The sequence below is a fragment of the Bos indicus x Bos taurus genome, chromosome 1 (assembly GCF_003369695.1).
Source record: "Bos indicus x Bos taurus breed Angus x Brahman F1 hybrid chromosome 1, Bos_hybrid_MaternalHap_v2.0, whole genome shotgun sequence".
In the NCBI taxonomy this organism is placed as follows: domain Eukaryota; kingdom Metazoa; phylum Chordata; class Mammalia; order Artiodactyla; family Bovidae; genus Bos; species Bos indicus x Bos taurus.
The window spans coordinates 145,472,108-145,498,146 of NC_040076.1; the positions used below are offsets into that span (position 1 = coordinate 145,472,108).

The following is a 26,039-nucleotide window of genomic DNA, read 5'->3' on the forward strand; positions in this document are numbered from 1 at the left end:
CCTGCATTGCCTGTGGTTGCAGCCTGGATAAGGGTGAACTCACTTCGTGAAAGGAAGTTGACGGGTCATGTCGTTTATGCCTGTTCCTCTTGAAGGTTGCAACTGTAATCTTTAGTGACAGCGGAGTTTTAGGTCAGTTCTTGACACTGGCTGTCCTTTGGGCGGGAATTCTTCCTTGATGAATAGATGATGGCACATGAGAGCACACGTGGCCGTTCTTTGGTGATTGCTTTGAAACGAGTTACGTGGAAAAATGCAGTAACATTTTGGTTTTTGAAAGCTAAACTAATAAGTTACTTTAGACAGAAAGCACTTAAATAGGAGAACATTTTCGAATTGAGTGTTACTGTGACTAGCATGCACATTTAGTAGCTCAGTTGTATTCAATTCTTTGCAACCCTGTGGACTATAACTTGCCAGGCTCCTGTGTCCGTGGGATTTTTCAGGCTAGAACACTAGAGTGGGTTGCCATTTCCTCCTCCAAGGGATCTTCCTGACCAGGGATCGAACCCATGTCTCCTGCATTGCCCATGGATTCTTTACCTCCTGAGCCACTGGGGAAGTCCTGAGTATTATTAATACTATTTAAAACTGCAGGTTTATTTAATTAGGGTATTTCGTGTCTTTGAGATCTGGGGACCCTTTCCCATGGTAACACTTTCTTGGCATTATTACCACTGTAATTGTTATTATTTCCACAGACCCTTCTGCAAAATAAAGAAAGCGAGATGATGCATGTGCGTGAGTCGGCGGAAGCGCAGCTGGCCAGGACAGGAAGTGGTGCTCTCAGTGAGGTGGGCCTTGCCTGATGCTGCACTTTGGCATCACGTCCTCAGTAGTTTGTGAGGTGTCTAGGGATCAACAGAGGCCTCTGTGTCCTTACACAAAGGATGTAATGTTTTTTTTTTTAATGATTCATGTTGGAGGAAGGTGTGAATATGTAATGTTGGAGGAGGCTGTAAGGGCTATAGAGTATAAAGGAGTTCTGTTTGTAGCTCTTAATGGCCACAACATTGCAGTGACAGGCTGTTGGGATCTGTGTTAGTACCTTATCTATTAGGCAAAAGTTTTTAATATCCTTTTGTGTTACTTCAAGGAATACCTTTAAAGCCAGCGACTAATTTTTAAAGGCGATTCTATCAGTTACTTGTCCTTAGTGCTAGAATTGGTCATGTGAGTATAATTTTACATACTGATAATATCATAAATACTAAAAAGTTTACGTGATAAGGAAAATATTTTAGTCCCATTAAGAATAGACAATCACAGATATTTTCTTTTGGGATTTTTGTTTCTTTCTTGTTGTTCAGTCACTAAGTTGTGTCTGATTCTTTGCGACCCCATGGACTGCAGCACGCCAAGCTTTCCTGTCCTTCCCTATCTCCCAGAATTTGTTCAAACTCATGTCCATTGAGTCAGTGATGCCATCCAACCATCTCATCCTCTATCACCCCCTTCTCCTTCTGCCCTCAGTCTTTCCCAGCATCAGAGTCTTTTCCGGTGAATCAACTCTTCACATCAGATGGTCAAAGTATCGGGAGCTTCAACTTAAACATCAGTCCTTCCAATGAATATTAAGGGTTGATTTCCTTTAGGATTGACTGGTTTGATCTTATATATAAATCTGTACATCATTTGTTTTCTGTGATTATATTTCTCATTTTTTGTGTCAACAGTATCTTACTTTGATATAATAACCCCAAATTCCACTTGTAGATTAGATTTCTGATTCTTTGAAAGACCATATTTTGTTACATTTTCTGTCCTTACTTTGTGTCAGTGAAGACTTTCATCATTTAAAATCATCGTATCTTTAGGTTTTTTTTTGAAAACTACACTTACGTTCCCACCACTATTAAGACCTCTTTTGATGTGGTTATTGCTCTTTATTTCCTGTGCTTTCTTTTCCAGCAGCTGTTTGATATCCTAACATCTTACTCTCAACATACATTATCCCTTCCTTCATGATTTATTTTAATACTTGGGTTAGTATCACATCTTTAATTTTATCATTTACTTTTCCCCTTACTCTGTATAGTTTTCAAGAAAGAAGACTTGAACATTTTTTATTAAATGTATTCTTGTTTAGCTTTGTTGCCATATGGGAAATGGGCTTAATTTTATTATCCAGTTGTTTGCCATGAGCCAAGCACATCATAGATGTATATATGTATATAATTGTTGTATATTAAGCTTGTATCTTGTTACTTTGCTAAACTCACGTATACTAGTAGTGTTTTTATAGATTTCTAAGGTTTTCTATGTAGATGAGCACACCATCAGCAAATATAGACAGCTTTATTTCTTTCCAGTCTTCGTCTTTTATTTCTTTTCCTTCCTTATTACAATGTCTACCACTTCCAGTGTAGTGTTAAATAAAACAGGCGAGAGCAGTCATTCTTGCCTTGTTTCTGATCTTGGAGGAAAGTGTTTATTGTTTCATCAGTATGTATAATGTTAGCTGTAAGTTTTTCATAGATATCTTTCATCCAATTGAGGAAGTTCCCTTTTGTTTCTACATTGCTTCCTCTAAATCTTTTGAGATAATTATGTTTCTTTTATTCTCATAATATGGTTAATTATACTGAGTGATTTTTGAAGGTTAAACCAACCTACATTCCTAGGTTAAACCCTGTGTGGTGGTGATGAGCTACCATTTTAATATATTGTTGGGTTTGATTTGCTGATCTTTTGTTAGTGGATTTTACATCTGTGTTTATGAAGGGTATGTGTGTGTATCATATTTAATCAGGTATTGGTTTTGTTGGGCTTATAAAATGTTGGCAGGACTTCCCTGGCCGTCAGTACTTAAGACTTTGCCTTCCAATGCATAGGGTGTGGGTTCACTCCTTGGTTGAAGAGCTAAGATCCCACATGCCTTGTGACCTAAACACCAAAACATAAATAGAAGCAATATTGTAACTGTACTGTATTTCAGGGGACTTATTTTAGACTTTCGTGTTTTACTTTTAAAGCCACTTTCACGCGCTGGGTTTGATATTTTGAGTGTGTTGCTTGTGTTGTGACTTGGCTCTTTTGTCATGCCCACCTCTTCGTCTCAGCATGCTGAATGTGCAAGTGTGTACAGACAGAGTTACTCCCCTGTGCCTCCGGCTATCTGCAGGAGAGACGAGAGTGTCTGCAGTGCACCTCGTGGGGCTAGGGAGAGGGTCTTGCCTCACACTGAGAAATTTTCTTTTTTTCAACTACACACTAGCATTCAGGTATGATACATGTAAACCTGGTGCATAGCTTATGTTATCCAAACCAAAACCAAAAAGTCAGTTTTCTTACTTTTGTTTTTACTATGGGCCAGGCTTGGATTTGTATTTAAAGTAATTGTTAATTAATACTAGTGAAACCAAGAATTGTGTGAAACTCTCAATGTTTAGAAAGTATGTTCCTATAACAAATTGGTTGAGTATTATGAACTAGAACACAGATTGGTTAGAACTCTTTTGTATTCTGGTTGCTACTGTTGATGTAATCTTTCTAAAAAAAATTTATTTGGTTTCACCGGATCTCAGTTGCAGCATATGGTCTCTCAGTTGTGGCCTGCAGGCTCTAGTTCCCTGACCAAGGATCGAACGCAGGCCGCTGCATTGGGAGCATGGAGTCTTAACCACTGAACCACCAGGAAAAGTCCCTATTGATGTAATCCTAAGAGAACGGAATGTGTGGGCCATATTGACATAGATTTCAATCCTGATTTTCCATTTATTGTCTTTGTGATCTTGGCAAAATATTTCATATCTACATTTCAGCTGTCACACCTTTAAAATAGGGACAATGACGTTTCCTGTCTTAACATTGTTGAGAATTAGATTAAACAGCACAAGTAGAAGCATTGCTTGATGCCTGGTGAGTTGAATCCCCAGATCCCTGCTGTGCACTCTGTGGAAAACGTGCTGTGAGCTCTGGCTCGTTCACATTCTTCCTTACTGCAGACCTCCCTTGTCGAGTCTTCTTGCTTTTATTCTTGTTCTAGTGTTAGAATGACACCTAAAATCTAAATGCCCTTTGGGAAAACCAAACCATAGTTGCGTAGATGTTAAGAAGATGGACATTTAGAAGGTGGTGAACACTCCAGTATTCTTGCCTGGAGAATTCCACGGACAGAGGACCCTGGCAGGCTACAGTCCATGGAGTTGCAAAGAGTTGGATATGACTGAGGGACGAACATTAACATGATGAATTAGAAGGTGGTGAAAACATTTGTGTGTAATATCATCAGCTGAGCTTTGGCCACGTTAGGACTTCCCTTGGATCACCACAGCCAGGCTCGGGGCCTGCCTCAGTGATGGAATGTGGCCTTGATGAAGTGTTCCAGCAGCTGCAGATACAAATTTATGACCATTTTGACACACTTGAAGTCTCTCTTTTTCAGGTGTTAATGTCTTCAGTGACATTATTAGTTACTTCCACAGCTAATTTAAGTTGTGAAGTCTCTCCATTCTGTGAGAATGAGTTCAGGCAGAATGGTAAGTGGGAAGGGGTACTTCTGAAGTTGAGGCATATAATTTCCCTCTGAAATGTGCTTGTCCTTCAGGTTGTGTGTAATAGAAGTTCTGAAGTTGAAGAGCTAAAATCCATTATTGAGACTCTGCGTGAGAACCAAGCACGGCTGCAGAAGGATAATGCTGAGGAGATTGAGCAGCTCCACGAGGTCATCGAGAAGCTGCAGAGGGAGCTCCCACTCGGGGGGCCTGAGGCTCCCAAGGCCGGGGAAGGTGGGGCCATGAGCCTGCAGAGTGAGCTGCTGGGCCTCCCGGCTGAAGGAGCTGAGGCCCCTGCAATGCTGGCGGGTGAGCTGCATGCTGCCCTGGAGGCCAAGGAGGCCCTGAGCCAGCGGCTGGCCGAGCAGGAGCGCCAGCACAGCCAGGCCCTCGAGGCCCTCCAGCAGCGCCTACAGGCTGCGGAGGAGGCGGCCACACGGCAGTTGGCCGAGCTGCAGCCTGAGGGCCTAGCCTCCCAGATCCGCGAGTTTGAAGCTGCCCTGCATGCCAGGGAAGCAAAGATCGCAGAGAGAGATTTAGAAATTGAAGCTCTGCGCCGGGAGAAGTCCACCCACTCCGCTGAGCTGGAGGCCATTCTGGCAGCCGTGGCCCGCTTCCGCCATGCCCTGGAGCAGCAGCTCCTGGCAGCCAGTGGGGAGCCCCCTGAGCTACAGCGACTCCGAGAGCAGTGTGTCTGCCTCAGCCGCCAGCTGCAGGCACTCAACCAGCGATTCCTCAAGTGCCAGAAGGAGCTGGACGAGCGGCAGGCGCGTGGGGAGGGTGGTTCCCAGGGCTGGGTGCCTAGGGGCAAAGAGACCTCCTGCAGTGAGGAATTGCAACAGGATGTGGATGGCAGGCAGCTGGCCCAGGCCCTTGACAGCCGTGGCAGTGACCCACAGGTGGGTTTGTTCTCCGCAGGCTACAACTTGCACAGCCTGTGTGTGCCGAGAGCTGGGTGCACGTCGGAAGGTGGGATGTGTCCGGGGAGCTGGGGGGGTGGGGGGGGGCTGCAGGGGGTTGCTGGGGGCAGACCGGGTACTGGGAGTGCATGCGGGGAGCTGAGCAGCTGCTTGACATCTATGGGAGGCCGTGCTTCATGGGGTCCCCCAGCTCCGGCACATTTTGGCCTGCTGTGGGCGTGTATCCCTCATCTCCTACTCTGTGTGGGCTTCTGGTCATAAGCTGTGGGCTTTCCCTCAGGCTCAGCTGGCTGGGAGCCCGATGGGGCCTTGCTGCACTTCTGGCTTTCTGATGCCCTTGGCTGTGTGCTCATAAGCATCATCCTTGTTTTCTCCACGCATTGTAGAGCCTAGTTAAGGATGACCTGCAGCCGGCCAAAGCCCTGCCTACACTGACCTGCGCCCGCCCCAGCCAGCAGGACAGCGTGATATCTGTACTCACAGTCTGCCAGCAGCAGCTGGAGTCTGAGCTGCTCTTAGTGAAAAAGGAGATGCGCTTGCATGCGGAGGACGGCGGCAGAGCATCAGGAGCAGTGAAGGTGCCTGGGGACATTGTCGGGGCGGGGCACAGGACCTGAGAGCTGTTCCCGGGCAGAGACCCCCTCAGTGTCTTTGCTGTGACGGTACAGGTTACGCAGACTTTAGACAGGAACACCTCTGGGTCCATCGCTCTTGGTAGAGCTGTTCAGATCCATTTGGAAATTTCTTATGTGTTTAATCTAAATACACATCTTAGCAGCTTGTGAAGAGTGAGCAGTCAGTGCAGGTAGGATTTAACTGGGATCTAGGCCTTGCGTCCAAGGTTTTTCAGGTGAGGGCGAGCTGCCCGCAGCTGCGCTGCCCCCACATGACCTTTGCGGCCAGCCTCCGGTTCACTTGGGAAGGCTTTGCGTTGGTTGGTTGAACTTTAGGTGTTTTCCATTGCTCCCCAGCAAAGAAGAGCGAGTGATCCATGATTCAGCAGTTTTAAATTCGGATCTCAGGACAGTTGTTGTTCCGTTATTATCTGTATAACGTGTAATAATTATACATTGTTGTTGTTCATTCGCTCAGTCATGTCGAACTCTTTGTGACCCCATGGACTGTAGCACACTAGGCTCCCCTGTCCTTCACTAACTCCCAAGGTTTGCTCAAGTTCATGTCCACTGAGTCAGTGATGCCATCTAACTATGTCATCCTCTGCTGCTCCTTTTCCTTTGGCCTTCAGCCTTTCCCAGCATGAGGGCCTTTTCCAATGAGTCAGCTCTTATGATCCCAAGACAGAAGCTACCAGAAAGCTAGCGTCTCTTTTCCAGGGGCAGGAAGGAGGCTGACAGCGTCGTTATTGCTGGTGTGGACCCTGCAAACCATGCTGGTATTCCAGCCCTAACCTGCTGGGATGTGCAGGAGCCGTGTGCACCATGTTGGTATTGGGAAATTGGGAGAGTCTGACTTGCCCAGCAATAGGACTGTGCACTTAGGCCTGCAGTTTTGAGAGAGAAAACTTGAATTTGATGTTGTGTGTTTATCACGTCCCCTTCAGAAAAGCTACTCTGTGGAGAACGTCCACTGACTCTAGAGCACTTGTCTCAGTGCCCTTGGGTCAGGAACATTTGTCTGAATTCTTAAAGCTCAGCCCTGCGATGTCATGAGCCGGTTGCCAAATTTTTTGAAGTTAACACACTGACAAGGAAATTGTAGATTTGTTCCATAAATTGCAATTTTGTGTTTTCCAGTGTTTGCGTATTGAGCCTTCTAGGCCTTTTTTTCCTTAAAAATAAAAAACTTCTGTCCCCAGTGAATTGCCACTGAAATGGGTTCTGGCAGTTGCCTTTTTGTGTCTGTGTGTGGTGTGACTCAGTGGCATCAGGTATGTTTGTAACGTGTGACCATGCATCTCCACAGCCCTCTTCCTTTTGCAAAACTGAAACTCTGTCATATAAACCGTAAGTTCCATTTCCCCTCTCCCCCAGCCCTGGCAGACATCATTCTTCTGTCTGTCTCTATATAGGTTTATGAGGTACTCTGTAAGTATTCATAAGTGGAGTCACACAGTATTTGCCTTTCCGTGTCCGGCTGATTTCACTAAGCATAATGTTATCCAGGTTCATCTATGTCATGGCAGGTGTCAGAATTTCCTTCCTTTTTAAGGCTGAATAATACTCCATTGTATGTATATACCACATCATGCTTATCCATAAACAGTATGGACCAACAGAAGCAGAAAGTATAAAGAAGAAGTGGCAAGAATACACTGAAGAACTGTACAAAAAAGATGTACATGACCCAGATAAGCATGATGATGTGATCACTCACCTAGAGCCAGACATCCTGGAATGCGATCAAGTGGGCCTTAGGAAGCATCACTACAGACAAAGCTAGTGGAGGTGATGGAATTCCAGTTGAGCTATTTCAAATTCTAAAAGATGATGGTACGAAAGTACTGCACTCAGTATGCCAACGAATTTGGAAAACTCAGCAGTGGCCACAGGACTGGAAAAGGTCAGTTTTCATTCCAGTCCCAAAGAAAGGCAATGCCAAAGAATGTTCAGACTACCGCACAATTGCGCTCATCTCACACGTTAGCAAAGTAATGCTCAAAATTCTCCAAGCTAGGCATCAACAGTACATGAACCATGAATTTCCAGATGTTCAAGCTGGATTTAGAAAAGGCAGAGGAACCAGAGATCAAATTGCCAACATCCGTTGAATCATCGAAAAAGCAAAAAAGTTCCAGAAAAACATCTCCTTCTGCTTTATTGACTACACCAAAGCCTTTGACTGTGTAGATCACAACAAACTGTGGAAAATTCTTCAAGAGATGGGAATACCAGACCACCTTACCTGTCTCCTGAGAAATATGTATGCAGGTCAAGAAGCAACGGTTAGAACCAGACATGGAACAATGGACTGGTCCCAAATAGGAAAAGGAGTATGTCAAGCCTGTATATTGTCACCCTGCTTATTTAACTTATATGCAGAGTACATCATGCAAAATGCTGGGCTAGACAAACCACAGGCTGGAATCAAGATTGCTGGGAGAAATATCAATAACTTCAGATATGCAGATGCCACCAACCTTATGGCAGAAAGTGAAGAGGAACTTAAGAGCGTCTTGATGAAGGTGAAGGAGGAGAGTGAAAAAGTTGACTTAAAACTCAACATTCAAAAACTTAAGATCATGGCATCTGGTCCCATCATTTCATGGCAAGTAGATGGGGAAACAATGGAAACAGTGAGAGACTTTATTTTCTTCGGCTCCAGAATCACTGCAGATGGTGACTGCAGCCATGAAATTAAAAAACACTTGCCCCTTGGAAGAGAAGCTATGACCAACCTAGACAGCATATTGGAAAACCAGAGGCACTACCTTGTCAACAAAGGTCCATCTAGTCAAAGCTATCATTTTTCCAGTGGTCATGTATGGATGTGAGAGTTGGACCATAAGGAAAGCTGAGCACCAAAGAATTGATGCTTTTAAACTATGGTGTTGGAGAAGACTCTTGAGAGTCCCTTGGACTGCAGGAAGATCAAACCAGTCAATCCTAAAGGAGATGAGTCCTGAATATTCATTGAAAAGACTGATGCTAAATCTCCAATACTTTGGCCACCTGATGGAAACAGCTGATTCATTGAAAAAGAGCCTGATGCTGGGAAAGATTGAAGGCAGAAGGAGAAGGGGATGACAGAGGATGAGATGGTTGGATGGCATCACCCACTCGATGGACATGAGTTTGAGCAAGCTCCAGGAGATGATGAAGGACAGGGAGGCCTGGTGTGCTGCAGTCCATGGGGTTCCAAAAGGTCGGACATGACTGAGCAGTGAACTGAACTGATACTTATCCATTCATCTGTCTATGGATGCTTGAGTTGCTTCCACATTTTCAAAATTTTTATTGTTTTATTTGGCTGGTCTGGGTCTCAGTTGCTGCACATGATGTCTTCACTGCTATGTGTGGGCTCCTTGGTTGCTTCGTATAGGCTTTTTAGTTGTGGCACACAGGCTCTGTAGTTGGGGTGTATGGGTTCTCGTTCCTTGACCGGGGATCGAACCCAAGCCCCCTTCGTTGGGAGTGCAGAGCCTTAACCACCGGACCGCCAGGGACGTTGTACCTCCACGTTTTAACTTGTGAGTAGTGCTGCTGTGAACATGGTGTACAGATATCTCTTTGAGACCTTGGTTTCAGTTCTTTTAGGTGTACACCCAATACTAGAGTTGCTGAATCATGTGATAATTCCATTGCGAATTTTCTGAAGAACTACTATAGTGTCTTCCACAGTGGCTGTACCATTTTACATTTCTTTCAAAAGTATACGAAGGTTCCATTGTAAAGTAGTCATCCTAATGGTTGGAAGGTGGTATCTAATTATAGTTTTGGTTTGCATTTCTCAAATGATTAGTGTTATTGAATATCTTTTCATGTGCTCATTGGCCATTTATATATGTTCTTTAGAGAGATGTCTCATCATGGCAAATTTTGAATCAGGTTGTATGGTTTCTTTTAATTGAGTTTTAGGAGTTCTTTATATTTTTCTGGGTATATTAATCCCTTTTCAGGTATTATTGTTGTTCAGTTGCTAAGTTCTGTCGGATTCTTTGCAACCTCATGGTCTGCAGCACACCCCACTTCCCTGTCCTCCACTATGTCCTGGAGTTTGCTCAGGTTCATGTCCATTGAGTCGATGATGCTATCTAACCGTCTCATCCTCTGCCACCGTCTTCTCCTTTTGCCTTCAATCTTTACTAGCATCGGGGTCTTTCCAGTTAGTCAGTTCTTCACAACAGTTGACTAAAGTATTGGTTAAATAATGAAGATCCATGTATTATCAGGTGTATGATTTGTAAATATTTTTTCCCATTTCGTGTGTTGCATTTTTACTCTATGGACAGTGTCTTTTGCTGCACAAATTTTAAAAATGTCATGAAGTCCAGTTTGTCTTTGATCTGTCTGATATCTTTTGTGTAATATACAGGCAATAGTTGCCAAGTTCAGCATCGTGAAGCTTTTGCCATGTGTTTTCTCAGAGTGTTATAGTTTTATGTCTTTGATCTATTTGGTGTTAATTTTTGTACGTGGTTTTAGGTAAGGGTCCAACATCATTCTTTTGCGTGTTAATATCCTGTATTACCAGCATCATGTGTGAAAAGACTGTCCTTTCCCACTGAATGATCTTAGCACCATTGTCAAAAATCATATAACAGTGTATGCAAGTGTCTATTTCTAGGCTTTCTGTACTAGTTCATATGTCTGTTTTTATGAGACTCTGACACTGTTTTGATTACTATAGCTTTGTCATAAATTTTACAATCAAGAAGTACTGAGTCCTTCAGTTTTGTTCTTGTTAGATTATTTTGGCTGTTCAGGGTCCTTTAAAACACCTTGTGAATTTCAGAATGGGTGTTTTAATTTCTGTAAAAAAGGTCTTTGGAACTTTGATAGAACAGCTTTGCATATGTAGAATGCTTTGGGTGGTATTGACACATTTTAATTTTAATACTAAGCCTTTAAATCCATAGCCATGAGACATATTTCCATTTATTTACGTCCTCTTTTAATTTCTTTTAAGAGTATCTGTAGTTCCATTGTACAAGTCTTTCACCTCCTTGATGAATTCTTGGTTAATTTTTCCTTTCTTCCTTCCTTTTTAAAAAAAAAAAATTATTTTTGTTGTTGTTGCTGTCATAAATGGAATTGTTTTAATTTTTTTCAGATAGTTCCTGCATAGAAATGCAGCTGACTTTATATGCTGACTTTGTATCTTGCAATTTTACTGAATTCATGCATTAGTTCTAACAGTTTCTTTGTGAAATCTTTTAAGTTTTCTACATGTAGGATCATATCATCTGTGAATATAGATCATTTTACTTTTCCCTTTCCAGTTTGGATGCCCTTTATTTCTTTCTCTTGTCTAATTGCTCTGGCTAGGATTTCCAGTACTGTGTTGAAGGGAATTGGGCATCCTTTGCTTGTTCCTGATCTTAGAGGAAAAGCTTTCAATTTTTCATCCTTGAGTATGGTGTTCACTGTGGGTTTCTCGCGTGGCTTTTGTGTTGACATAGTTTCCTTTTGCTTCTAGTTTGCTGAATTGAATGTTGTGAAAGGGTATTAGATTTTCCAATGCTTTTTCTGCATCAACTGAAATGACATGTGAGTTTAATGTACCATGGTACATTAACTGATTTTTCCTGTGTAGAATTTAAGGAATAACTACCACTTAATTATGATGTATAACCCTTTTAATATACTGTTGAATTTGATTTGCTATCATTTTGTTAAGAATTTTTGCATAAATATAAGAGATGTTGGTTTATAGTTTTCATTTTTTTGTAGTATCTTTGGCTTTAAGGTAATGCAGGCCTCACAGAATGAATCAGGAGGCATTCCCTTTGCTTCTGTGCTAGGAAAGAGACTGCAAAGAATTGGTATAATATCTTTCTTAAATGTTTGGTAGAATTCACCAGTGAACTCATCTGGGCCTGGTGCTTCCTCCTTTTCAAAACTTGCTAGAAAAGTTTGAGAAGGATTGATAGTATTTCTTTACATGTTGGGTGGAATTCACCAGCAAAGGCATCAGGTCCAGTGCTTTGTTTTGTAGGGAGATTTTTTATTATTGATTCCATCTCCTTCTTTGTCTCTCATAACTTTTCTTGGCTTAAATTTATTTTATAAATAAATTTACATTGAAAGGGTCACCTGCTCTTCTGTGGTTACTGTTTGCATGGAATATCTTTTTTTATCCTTTTATTTTCAACCTGCTTGTGTCTTTGGGTTTAAAGTGAACTTCTGTGGACAGCATGTATTGAATTGACCACATAGTTCCTTAGGTTTTAAAGTTAAAATAAAAGGAACATTTTTCATTCTCACCAAGAACTTTATTGAACAATGTGGTCATCATTTTGTTCCACTACCTTCTGCCATTTTTCAGGCAACTTCATAATTCCATCTTCCCAAGTTTTTATCTTTTAAAAGTTGCCTTTTAAATTCTTCCATGGAATTGAAATTTTTTCCTTTGTAAAGACTGAAATGAATAGAAATCCAAAGGTGGAATGTCAGGTGAATACAGTGAATGATTTGGAACTTCCCAGTTTGGAACAGTTTTTGCTTGGTCATCAAAGAAACATGCGTTCTTGCTTATCCTAATGGAAGACTGTGACTTTTCTGTTGACTAATTTTGAACTGATTTTCGTTGAGTGCTACTTTCAGTTGGTCTAACTGGGAGCAGTACTTGTTGGAATTTATTCTTGGTTTTTCTGGAAGGAGCTCATGATAAATGACCACCTTCCCATCCCACCATATACACATTACTTTCTTTGGATGAAGACAGCCTTTGGTGTAGTTGGTGGTGGTTCATTTCAGTAGCCCTATGATCTCTTCCATTCCACATTATTGTGCAATATCTACTTTTCATTGCCTGTCACAATTTGTTTTAAAAATGAAACATTTTCATTACGTTTAAGAATCACATGGGAAAGTATGGTCAAGAAGGTTCTTTTCACTTAACTAATGTGGAACCCAAACATCAAAGCAATTAACATAACCCAGCTGGTATGAATGATTTTCAACACTTGATTTGGATATTTTGAGTACGTCGCCTATCTACTGCATGGCATAATGTTGATTGGTCTCAATTAATATCTCTGATTGGTAACAACTTCAACCGGTCTGCCTGACCTTGGAGCATTGCTCAGTGAGAAACGTCCAGTATGAAATGTCACCACTTTTAACACATTTGATCGGTCACAGCATGGTCTCCATACACTGAACAAATCTTTTGCTTTTCAATTGCGTTTTTACCTTTCTTGAAATAATAAAGCATAGTATGCCAAAAATGTTGCTTTTCTTCCATCTTAAATATTAAAATGGCTACACAAAAATTCACCAGTTTTGATGTTTTATTAAAAATGCGTGCTGATATGACACAGTCACGATACAGTCTAACAAAACTGTTTCGAATGATGTTAAACACAACTAAGCACTGCTAGAGCCACCTTACGGGAAGAAGCAAGTGGCCCTTCGGCCAGCCCGAGAGTCGGATCACATGTTCTTATCCACTCTGCCAGTCTCTGTTTTTGGAGCGCTTTATTTATCCATTTATATTTAAAATTGTTGCTGATAAGGAATTCTGTGCTTTTGCCGTTTTGCTGTTCTCTTTATGCCTTACAGCTCTTTTTGATCCCTCATTTCCTACATTACTATCTTTTCTTGCATTTAATTAATTTCTTAAAATGGTGAAATATTTTTAAGTTCCTTCCTCATTACTCTTTGTGTGTGTTCTATTGCTGTTTTCACAATTAGCATCCTAACACAAAATACTGATTTGCATTTATACCAGCTTAAGTTTAATAACACATAAACTCTGTTCCTTTTAGCTCCATCCCCACTCCTTTTGGTTTTTGATGTAATAAAAAGACATCTTTATAACTGTGTGCCTCAAAACATAAACTAATAATTCCTTTCATTGCATTAATCTCTTAAATTATGTAGAAAACACATGTGGAGTTAGAAACTAAAGTTACAGTAATACTAACTTTTAGATTAATAACTTAAGAATATATATATATTAGTCTTTTAAATCAGGATGAAAACAAACAATGCAGTTAGAAACCATTGTTACAATAATGTTAGATTTTATAACTGCCCATATGTTTACCTACTGAGATCTTTATATCTCTGTACAGCTTTGCGTTACTGTCTAGGGTTCTCTTATTCCCCCTGCAGGACTCTCTTGAATGGAGGCTTCCCTGGTGGCTCAGGTAAAGAACCTGCCTGCCAATGCAGGAGACACAGGCTCAGTCCCTGAGTGAGGAAGGCCCCCTGGAGAAGGTGATGGCAACCTACTCCAATATTCTTGCCTGGGAAATCCCATGGACAGAGGAGTCTGGTGGGCTTAGCAACTAAACAACTCTCTTGAACATTCCTTACAGGGCACGACTTAGTGGTAACAACCTCCCTCAACTTTTGTTTATCTGGGAATGTCTTATTTCTCACTTCCTCTTGAAGGAGTCTTGCTGGATTTAGGATTCTTAGTTGACAGTTCTTCATCTTCTAGCCCTTTGAATATACAGACCCACAGTCCTCTGGCCTTCAAAGTTTCTGGTGGAGAGATCTGTTGATAATCCTATTGAAGATCTTTGTATACAACAAGTCACTTCTCTCTTGCTGTTTTCAAGAGTCTCACGTTGGCTTTGTGTGAGTTTGATTAGGACATGTCCTGGTGTCTGTCTGAGTTCATCTTACTTGGAGTTGGTTGAGTTTCCTGGGTACTTATGTTCGTATCGTTCATCCGATTTGGAAAGTTCATTCATTATGTCCCTGTTTGTTCTCTTTGCCTCCTCTCTCCCTTCTGCTGGGACTCCATCAGTGTGTCTGCTGGCTTGTTTAGTGGTGTCCCACAGGTGCCTGAGGCTCCATTTACTTTTCTCAGCCTCCTTCCCGGTCTTGGTCATTTCCATCGTTCTGTCTTCACATTCACTAATTCTTTCTTCTGCTTTCTCAGATCTACCTTTGAATCCCTTTAGTGAGTTTTAAATTTCAGTTATTATAGTTTTCAACTCCAGAATTTCTTTGTGATTTTTTTTTTAATTGATGTTTCTATTTTGTTCATAATTTTTTTTTACACTTTCTCTGTATTTTCCTTAGTTCTTTGAGCATCTTTAAGACAGTTGTGTTAGAGTCTTTATTCATCCACCATCGAGTCTATTTCAGGGATGATTTCTGTAGACATACTTTTTCCTGTGTAGGATCTATACTTTCCTATTTCCTTTTTTTTTGGTGATTTTTGTTGTTATTGTTGAACACCGAACCCTTTTAATCTTACTAATGTAAACCTAGAAATCGTACTTTCCTTCCTTCTCAGTATTTGTTTTCTTGTTGTTGTTGTTCATGTGGGGTTGTTATTTTTATTTTTATTTTTATTTTGGATTGATGTCTCTGTGCAGAGGATCAGGGTGAGATATAAACTTAGGTTCTCACATCTTTTCGTAGCCTGTTCCTTTTTCCAAGGCACATGTAGTCACTTTATAATTTCCTCTGCATGTGCAGTTGTTTTTGAATGTCCTAGGTTTAAAATTTTTCCCCAAAGAGGAAAACACTTTGGTAGGGATAAGAGGGCACCAGTCCTTTCAGTCCCCTGGAAGTCACTTTCACCAGGTGGGCAGGTGCAGCAGGCTGGCTGTCTCTGCTCCTCTGATCAGAAGCAGCAGTCAGAGCGCCACTCCCAGTTTTTAGAGGACAGCCCACCCTGCTTCCTGCCAATGCTTCAGGGCACGTGCACAGCTGCCCCCAGGATTGGGGGTTGGGTGGTGCTTCTGTGCTAAGAGCTGAGAGCAGTTACCCTCTAGTCCTTCAATAGACTGTAGACTTCCAGAATAGTCATATTGGACATGTTCTGCCAGTGGCTGTCATCCAGGTGGGAAAGGGGACCCTGGTGCTGCCTGCCCTCCCATCCTTCCAGATCTTCTCCAGTGGTTACCTTAGGGAACAAGTTTTAAGCTTTGAGCCCTTCATGGGATTTTTTAAAACTTAAAATCGTAAAGAGTCTAGAGGGACAAAGGGCTCATCATGGAACCACAGCCTTAATTGTTCAGACAGTCTCTGAAATTAGCTCATAAATAACAGGCAAATGTGGCAACATGAAATTCAGCCATTTTACTGTATGCATGTTCTTCCTTACTTGCAGGATAAGGGAAAACTACTGGAAGATTGTCGGCTACAGAAAGTTGATCTCATAGCTCAGGTGAAACAACTTCAAGAAAAACTGAACCATCTGGTGTGTTCCATGAGCTTCCAAAACATCGAGATGGAGGACTTTAAATACCAGCAGGCATTGGCATCTCCATGTGCTTTAGAAGATGGTTTGAGTGATGGTTCTGATAACAGTGAAGAAACTGACAAATCACCTCCTATTGATACATTTAACATCATATGGGATCTAGCTGAAGTCACTGGAAATTCGGATTCATTGATAAGAAATGAGCCAGATGCTCCCACGGGAGAGCAGGTCACTTTGCAGGACAGGTCACTCTGCTTGCAGGGCCACTTGCATGGGTGCTCCCAGGACCTCACCCATTCCCAGGGGTCCAAGCCCTTGAAGAACGTGCTCAGGACGATGGGCCTGTCCCCCTGGAGCTCCCCTGAGGTTGTCAGGGAGGACTCAACCCTTGAGCCCCTGCCCAACCTGCCCCTGACACCCTGCTCAGATGCCCTGAGCCTGCACAGCCTGGACACCTCGCTTTGGGATGGGACAAGCACCCACGTGCTCCAGGCTGACCAGTCGGGGCGGCTTTGTTACCCGGGCGAGTCAGCTGCAGGAACAGCCCCTAAGTGGGTGGGGTCTCCATTAGCTGCAGACGGCGTTCCCTCTGCCAACCACCATGCTCAGCGGGTGCCTGTGGTAAGTGGTCTCCCCAGGCTCTGTCCTGATCTGGGTCCATGGGATGCTGAAGGGCAGTTTGTTCACACTGGGCTGTGTCTCTGTGGCCGGGGGAGTCACAGCTGCAGCCATTGTTGGCTCACCTCTTGATGTGGCCATTTGGCCAGGCATGGGTGAGCACTTGGCACTCCCTTGGTCAGCAAGTGTAGGGATGGTCAGCGTTCTGCAGGACGGACCCAAATCTACTGTAATAGGAACATCCAGAGCACTTGGGTTGTTTTTAACAGTACATGAAATGCATTAGCCTTACTCAGATCCACTGCACGCCTGAGTTTGCTAAGTCACACTGGCTTTGGGAAGTGTCATCACAAACCCATCTTCGTGTGTGGTCTGCATATCAACTCTTAGTTTAGAATATGTATTTTAGGTTTATTTTCAGTTGTATTTCATGTTTCACAGGCTCTACATATAATGTGATCAGTTTCAAGGACACTTCAATGTATTATTTTGGGGTTAGGTTACAGTTTATCTAACATAGCTTTGAGATTTTGTGTATCTTGGATTAGATGAAAAATAAATTATAGGATACATGCAATTTGAAGTATCCATGTATTACCACTCCATATCCATATGCTTCCATTTTGTATCCATATGCTCCCACACATCATGCAAAATTTTAAAAATCTAAAATATTTGCCAGTGAAACCTTTAAAATATTCCTAGAGAAATGTAGATGAGTTTGATTAAAACGAACGTTATGACTTTGTGTCCACCAGCTTTGAACCCTTTTCTGTTTGAGTTCTATGTGGGAAGGTGATAAATTGAGGTCTTAGAAAGTTTCCATCTGGGAAGTTCAATTCTATGATATAAAAATTATTATTTTGTGACCATTTAAAAATCTACGTGTTTGAACAGGAGAAGGATGTTGAAGATTTTATCATAACATCTCTTGATTCTCAAGAAAAGTCACGATCACCTCCTCTCGGGTTAGAAGGAAAAAGCGATGGAAAAAGTGAGTCAGCCACGAACTTTGTTTTTACAGTTTCAGAGCACAGACTGGCCCGCGTCTCTGTGTCTCTGCATCTCTCTCTGTCTCTGTCTCCCCCCGGGTTTGTGTTCTGTTACTTGAGGACCTGAAGGCATTTGTTCCTGAGAAGGTCACATGTATTTCGCGGGGTCCAGTCCACAGCACTGTACTTGTTTCAGAGGCAGCATCGAGTCCACAGACGTTCCTGAGGTTTTGTCCTGTTAGTGCCCTTTATAGAAACTAGCAGCGGCCAGCACCATGAATCCAGATGTCCTTTGCGGGGTGGAGACTGGAATGCAGGCCAGGTGCCAGGCACAGAGCTCCGGCCGTGAGGATCCCTGAGGTCCTCGGCAGGCCTGTTGGCCTATGTGAGCATGTGACTGTCTCTCAGGGAATTGGAAGCACAGTAATGGTGCTGCGCTCTTCCTGCAGGTCAGCTCAGATCCTGTGGTCGTACTGCCAGGCTTCATCCTGTTCCTTCCGAACAGCCAAGTGTCCTGGGTAGGTTTTCAAGACTTTGGAATGGTCTCTTCTCATGTTCAGATCCACTTAGCCTCTATCGATGGTTCTTGGTGGTCCTGCCTATATCGTCACAGCGGTGGTCACCACACCATGGCTCCTGACCTCACACTTTTATAATTGTTAGATTTTTACAAGTGAGTTACCTCAAGGTGTTTTAATGAAGTCCTCCTTGGCTCCTGGGGCACTTTGGATGACAGGGCAGCAGTGAAGTCCAGATCGGAGGCCGTGTCAGCATTCGCAGCTCGGGGCCAGCTCTTTCCAGCTGACGCTCTTGCTTCCCCCGGCAGCAGCTGCGCGATGTAACAGTGTGAGCGGCTGCAAGGTGCGTCCCCATGCAGCCTCTCGTCCACTGTCCTGAGGACACCACATTCAGCTTTCAGAGGTTCACTCTAGTGTTTGTTCCTAAATCACAGCTTCGAGTTAAAGTAACAGGTCTCCGCCTCCTGGCAACAAACCCCGCCCACCTCCTGCCCTGATCCCTGGAAGCCCAGCCTGCACTTTCTGCCCCATCACCAGCCAAGAGAGCCTGCACTTCAAGGACATGTGTCCAAGTGCGGCTGTGTGCTGCCCTCCACGGCCTTCCCTGTGTTCTGGATGTGGTCCTCACCTCGGGTCAGACCCCTCGTCCTTTCTGTTCTCTACAAGCTTCTGGAGAAAAGTGTGTGCGAGGTGCTTTCTGTACGAACATTGACATCTTCCTGATATGAGGCTTGGGCTTGACTGTGGGTGGGCAGGCAGGCAGGTTCCTGCAGAGTTTGGATCCCACAGTCCTGGGCCTGGATGTGGTGGGTGTAGCGCCTGGCCCCAGAGCGTGTCATCCACCTGAGAACGCCTCTTACTCCCTGGGTTGTCTCCCCTGAGCTTCCTCTCTGCTGTCGTCTTCATTCTTATTGACCACATGTTGGACCTCCTGGACTTAAAACTTTCTCTTTTTCCACATCTTTGTTTTCTTGTTCTCATATTCAAGAGAAGTTTCAGAGCTTCTTAAGCTTCCTACGATTTGAATTCTGTTCTGATTTCTGATTCTTCCTTTTCTCGTGAGGCTTCCATTCCCCTTCCCGAATGATACTGCCCTTGTCACTTCTCTGGGAGTTTTAGCTTTTCTGATGTTTTCTGTTAGCTGCCTTGACTCTGTTTCTTCTGACTCTCTCAGTCTCTGTTTCTCCCTGTCTTTTGCTGTGTTTGAGTGCTCCTTGGCACATGTGAGAAGTTAGACTTCTGGGCCAGTCCAGCCCTGACTGTGCAGTGTGTTTCCAGGTGGTGGTGTGGAGTTTGCAGAACCACTGAGCCAAGGTTCGGGAAGACTGGGAGCTCCCACTGCCAGCCCCGCAGCGCCCCCCGTCACCCCCAGGGACTGCCGACGGCCGCTGGACACCATGAAGGAGAAGGAAGTCCATCCGAAGCAAGTGAAGGTAGTGGCTGTGAGGAGGGGCCAGCTCAAGGGGCCTTCCCTCTGGCCCGTCAGTAGCTGTACCAGCCTCAGCCCTGCTCTGACTTTGTGCCTTGTGTTGTATTTCTGGGAGGAGAGATGCTGCTGTTGGGAGGGTCATAAGGACAGTTGTCCCAGGTGGGTACCCTGCTACACTGGAGGGGCCACGGCCATGCTTGGGGGGCCAGCGCCTCCCATAGTGCCTGTCACAGCACAGCACACAGTGGGCCTGCCCGCACAGTGTCGTCATGAGTCTCAAGACAAAACTAGATCTGTGTCCTGAGTCTAGTTCAGGTGTCGGAACTCACAACCCTGTTTGGGAAGCAGCTGTGGTTCCTGTTTGTTTGGCCTTGGAGGCTTTCCTGAGACGACCTGGGGGCTCTGTGCCAGGGCACCCGCAGAGGTGGGAGGGGCTGCGCTCTGCAGGCTCAGGAGAACCCACCCCGCTCTGCTTCAGGCCCATGGCGCAGAGATGTGTTTTCATCCTTCCCTGAGTCTCCATGAGGTGCTGTTCTTTGCTCTTGAGAAGGAAGATCTTTGCTTTTGGCTCGTACAGCCCAAAAAGAACGCATGTTTGGCATCGCATGGCATGGGCACACCCAGGATGTTGCCATATTCCCACTGCTACTGTTCTCAGGATGGTGGGAACGACAGGGTGTCCAATGAGTCTCTGTTTTGGAAGCCCAGACGGTCACCCTGAGCCACCCCCGGGCAGCTCCTGGGTCCCAGGGCTGAGTCCATATTGGCCTCTCACAGCTGTGCTCCAGAGGAGCACTCGGGTCAAGCTGGTTCTCTGCGATGAGGAGAGGGCCACCCCATCGGCGTCCAGGGATTTAACCTGCAGGCAGAATATAAACATTTTTCTAGCTTAGCTGACACATGACAGCATAAGGATTTACATGTCTGTGTTGCGAAATGACCACAGTAAGGTCAGTTAATGCCTCCCCTACCCTGAAAGGCAGAATTCAGGGGGAACTTTTCTTCTGTCTTCACTTTAGAAATCTTTTTATGGCAAAACCATTGATGTAAACTTGGCTGAATAAGTAAATATGTCACTATTCCTTTTTTTTTTAAGATTTTTTTTTATTCTTTGGCCGTGCTGGGTCTTCAGTGCTGCTTGCGGGCTTTCTCTAGTTGCAGCGAGCTGGGGCTGCTGTTCGCTGTGGTGCGTGGGCTGCTCGGGTGTCTTCTCATTCAGAGCACAGGCTCCAGGCACTAGGCTTCAGTCCTTCAGTCGTTGTGGCTCGTGTGCTCTAGAGCGCCGGCTCAGTAGCTGTGGAACTCGGGCTTAGCTGCTCCACGGCATGTGGGATCTTCCCAAACCAGGGATCAAACCCATGTCTCTTGCATTGCAAGGTGGATTCTTAACCACTGGACTACGAGAGAGCCCCCACTGTCCTGTTTTATTCAGGTAGTAAGTGTCCACAAAGGAAGCAATTTTGACGCTAAGTAAAATTTTCTTTGAAATTCTATTCAAAATGATATTGTTTTTATTCCTGTAAGAATTGTAATTGAAGTAATATCTTGTAGCTGTTTCTTCTTTCTTTTTTTATATTCCTCAACTCTTTATATGATGTAAGACCATAAAAAACACGTTTCTGTTAGTGTTTCCCACCCAGGCAACCTCATATGAGGATTCCTAATTTTTAAAGAAGCCATTTGGTTGTTAGTGACCATGTTTTATGCTTAGGCTTTGACACTTAGTATTTGATGCTTAGGTATTAGAAATGAAAGAAAGAAACTCAGCAAAGCCCTTTTCGGAAGCGCTGAGGTGGTGGGAGAGAAACTCGGGAGTGGTCACCCCGAGGCGGCCTGTCCTGTTGGTCGGAGCCCCGCTGCCACGTTCCCCGCTGGCTGCCCCCGCCCTGCCTCGCAGTCCTCAGCTGGGCATGTGGACCTTCCACCCTGGGGCTGAGTCTCAGGAGCATCAGGCAGTCACAGCTCGGCCTGTCCTGAAGCTGGGGACACTGCTGAAGGTCCGGGTGGCGAGGGCAGAGGACTTCGTTCGTCACCACTGTTCTTCTCCAGTGTGTTTTTCAGAACATGTGGCTTCTCATCATGTAACCCACAGCCTGCGGGCTCCCTGTCCACTTGACCCTATCCGTCTCCCACCCCTCCTTTCCTGTGGCTGCTGTTTGCATCCATTCTGTGTCATGTACACTGTTTTTTAATGTGAAATTGTTTTAGGGTGTTAAAGATGACTGCTTTCAAAATAAACATATATTGTGGCGTCCAGCATATTTTAGTTTTTTAGCCGCATCATTAGATTTAGAGGAAAAACCTATTTCTGTTATAGTTGAGTGACTAGTTGTTCTCTCTCACAAGCCTCCAAGTTGCTCTTTTTGCATTTCCCTAAGGTGCCCTTGTGGAGCCTGTGTGTGTATGCCATGGGCTCGGTCCTGGTGCCCAGACACGATGTCGTAGCCCCAGCTTCTAGGAGGACGGCCCTGGGTGGGGGCTGCTGCCTTCCGCTCTCAGCTTCTGTGTGTAGGACAGACAGCTGGCAGGTGTGTCCCGTGTCCCATGGCTCTGTAACCACCCCTCCAAATCCCAGTGGTATGGAAGACCCTTGCTGTGCTCACAGACCCCGTGGTGGGGACTCTGGCCGAGCTAAGGCATGGGAGGGCTGCAGTAGTCAGTGGTCAGCCTCGCACTGTCTGCAGGTGCCTCACCGAAGCACAGATGACTGTGTGGCCCTCGGGTCTTCCTCCTGGAGGGCAGCTTTTGTCCCAGAGAGCCATGGAGCCACCTGGCATCTTGCTGACCTGGCCGTGGATTTCCCTGAAATGAGTGTCCACCTGAGGGAGCAGGCGGGACGCTGGATTATAGGGTCTCTCTTGGAGCAGCTCACACAGAAATTCACTTGTCTCTGACAGTGGTGGTGGTGGTGGTTTAGTCGCTGAGTCGTGTCTGACTTTTTGCAACCCCACGGACTGCAGCTCGCCAGGCTTCCCTGTCCTTCACCATCTCCCGGAGCTTGCTCAAACTCATGTCCATTGAACCAGTGATGCCATCCAACCATCTCATTCTCTGTCACCCCTTTCTCCTCCTGCCCTCAATCTTTCCCAGCATCAGGGTCTTTTCCAATGAGTCAGTTCTTCGTGTCAGGTGGCCAAAGTATTGGAGCTTCATCTTCAGCATCAGTCCTTCCAATGAACATTCACGGTTGATTTCCTTTAGAATGGACTGGTTTGATCTCCTTGCTGCCCAAGGGACTCTCTAGAGTCTTCTCTAGCACCATAATTCGAAAGCATCAATTCTTTGGCACTCCGCCTTCCTTATGGTCCAACTCTCACATCCGTATATGATTATTGGAAAAACCATAGCTTTGATTATACACACCTTTGTTGGCAAAATGATGTCTCTGCTTTTTAATATGCTGTCTAGGTTTGTGATAGCTTTTCTTCCAAGGAATAAGTGTCTTTTAATTTCATGGCTACATAAGAAAGCTGAGTGCTAAAAAAATCAATGTTTTTGAACTGTGGTGTTGGAGAAGACTCTTGAGAGTCCCTTGGACTGCAAGGAAATCAAACCAGTCAATCCTAAAGGAAATCAGTCCTGCATATTCATTGGAAGAACTGATGCTGAAGCTGAAGCTCCAATACTTTGGCCACCTGATGGGAAGAACTGACTCATTGAAAAAAACCCTGATGCTGGGAAAGATTGAAGGCAGGAGGAGAAGGAGACCACAGAGGATGAGATGGTTGGATGGCATCACCGACTTGATAGACATGAGTTTGAGCAAGCTCCGGGAGTTGGTGATGGACAGGAAAGCCTGGTGTGCTACAATCCATGGGGTCACAAAGAGACAGGACTGAGCGACTCAACTGAACTGACAGTCACTGTCTGCACTGATTTGGGAGCTGAAGAAAATAAAATCTGTCACTGTTTCCACTTTTCCCCCATCTATTTACCATGAAGTGACGGGACCAGATGCCATGCTCTTAGTTTTTTGAATGTTGAATGTTAAGCCAGCTTTTGCACTTCTTTCACTTTCACAAGAGGCTCTTTAGTTCTTCTTCACTTTCTGCCGTAAGGGTGGTGTCATCTGCATATCTGAAGTTATTGTTATTTCTTCCTGCAATCTTGATTTCAGCTTGAGCTTCATCCAGCCTGGCATTTCTTACCATGTACTCTGCATGTAAGTTAAAGGAGCAGGGTGACAATATACAACCTTGACATTCTCATTTCCCTATTTGGAAACAGTCCGTTGTTTCATGTCCAGTTCTGTTGCTTCTTGACCTGCATACAGGTTTCTCAGGAGGCAGGTAAGGTGGTCTGGTATTGCCATCTCTCGAAGAATTTTCCACAGTTTGTTGTGATCCACACAAAGGCTTTAGCTTATCAATTAAGTAGATGTTTTTCTGGAATTCTCTTGCTTTTTCTATGACCCAGTGGATGTTTGCAAGTTGATTTCTGGTTCCTCTGTCTTTTCCTCTGACTGTTACAGGAGGAAAGTTTGGTCAGAGCAGTGGACTCTGTTCAAAGGCTGTGGGGCAGCCTGGTGAGCCTTCATGGGTGACAGCAATGGTGAGAGGCTTCACGCCTCTTTTCCTTCTTTCTGAAATGTTTATCTGTTTCAGGCGTTGCTGCAGATGGTATGTGATGAGAGCCACCACATCCTGGCCCTGTCCGAATACCAAGGACCCCCCCACATCCTGAGCAGGAGCGAGCCTAGCGCCCGCCTCGAGTGCCTTCCAGTGGGGGGCCAGGGCCTGCTGGAGGCAGTGCCTGCTCCCAGGGAGCATCCCACCCCAGGATCCCAGAAGGGAGAGAAGGTACAGGCCTTCAAGGTAAAGAAGAGAAGCAGTGGGCATGGACCAGTCAAGAAATGGGAGTAAAGGGACAAGAGGCAGGTCAGCGGTAGGCGGGGAGGCCATGCCTGGTCAGCCACTCTCTCACTCGCATCCTTTGGGCTCCAGCCCCATGTCAGCACCTTCCTGACCCTGTTCAGGCAGGAGAGGCTGGGTGAAGAGGCGCGACGGAGCTCTGCTGGCAGCTCATGATGGAGATGGGTGTGGGGACGGGGTCTGCGACCACAGGGTCTCAGTGTCCACTCCTTGACTGAGACTCAGCACGGATGCTGAGTCCCCACGCACAGGGAGCCGGCTGGCCTTGGAGCGTGGCTGCAGCAGTGGGCAGACCCCGAGCTTTAGGGGAAGGGTGCAGGCAGGCCCAAGCTCGCCAAAAGGCAGCCAGGCTATGCATGGTCTATACAGACACACCTGCACACACACACACACACACCCACACATGGACCACATAGATGCACCTGCGTGTGTGTGTGCACAAACACACGGCCTGGCTTTGTGTACACACACGCAGACACATATGCAGACACACTCAGGGCCTGGCCTCTCCTAGCCCGGGGGCTCGTGTACACACACGCATTCGGCCTGCCCTCCCATAGTCCCAGGCTCATGTATACACAGACACACACAGACACTCAGGGCCTGGCTTCCCCTAGCCCCAGGGCTCATGTACACAGACACATACACAGACACACACACAATTCAGGGCCGGGCCTCCCCTAAACCTGGGGCTCATGGACACACATACACACAGATACACACACACTCGGGGCCTGGCCTCCCCTAGCCCTGCGGCTCATGGACACACATACATATGCACCCACACACACACTGACACTTGGCCTGGCCTCCCCTAGCCCCTGGGCTCATTACACACACACACACACACACTCAGGATCCGGCCTCCCCTAGCCCTGGGGCTCTGGTATAGCAGTGGGAAGAGGTTTGCTTGCTGGTGTGTGTTCCGTCTTTGCTGGGGTTGAGGGGTTCTCTGCTCCCAGAGGTACCGCTTGCTCCTGCTGTCCAGGGTGCTTGAGGTTGTGCATGTGTCCCTGTCAGTCAGGTGGGTCCTGTTGAACCTGCAGGATGCGTCTGTAGGAACATGGGTTTTTTGCTTTGATATTTTAGGCATCTTCCAACGTGGGCCTGGACTGGAAGGGAGACTTCCTGCAGACTGTACAGGAGGCCTTTGAGAAGGAGCGGGAGATGCTGAGAGTGGAGCTGTGGCCTCAGCTCTGTGGCTTGGGCCCTGGGGGCTGCGGCTCCCTGCTCGAGAGGCTGGAGAAGGTGGTTCATGAGCAGGTAAGCTGTGCCCCTACATCCCCCGCAGCCAGTGCTGACACAGGGGTGACAGAGCATGCTTCAGATGTGAATTTCAGTTCCTGTATTTCACCTGACCTTAGAGGCAGTGACTGCTCCTTTTAATGCATGATATTCCATGAA

The 26,039-nt window shown here is 45.3% G+C and overlaps 1 protein-coding gene across 5 annotated transcripts in view; it reads left to right on the plus strand.

Annotated features, from left to right (window-relative positions):
* The window catches only part of PCNT (pericentrin), a 105,593-nt gene that overhangs the window by 57,611 nt on the left and 21,943 nt on the right, over positions 1-26,039 (plus strand). For 2 of the 5 annotated variants that reach the window (XM_027548296.1, XM_027548306.1), the window contains 9 exons: positions 702-794; positions 4,550-5,395; positions 5,803-5,994; positions 16,115-16,828; positions 17,723-17,819; positions 18,267-18,335; positions 19,614-19,768; positions 24,369-24,563; positions 25,725-25,898. In XM_027548296.1, coding sequence (XP_027404097.1) covers positions 702-794; positions 4,550-5,395; positions 5,803-5,994; positions 16,115-16,828; positions 17,723-17,819; positions 18,267-18,335; positions 19,614-19,768; positions 24,369-24,563; positions 25,725-25,898 — 2,535 coding nt within the window. The remainder of the gene's footprint in view (positions 1-701; positions 795-4,549; positions 5,396-5,802; positions 5,995-16,114; positions 16,829-17,722; positions 17,820-18,266; positions 18,336-19,613; positions 19,769-24,368; positions 24,564-25,724; positions 25,899-26,039) is intronic. The other 3 variants (XM_027548315.1, XM_027548326.1, XM_027548334.1) reach the window with 2 other exon arrangements.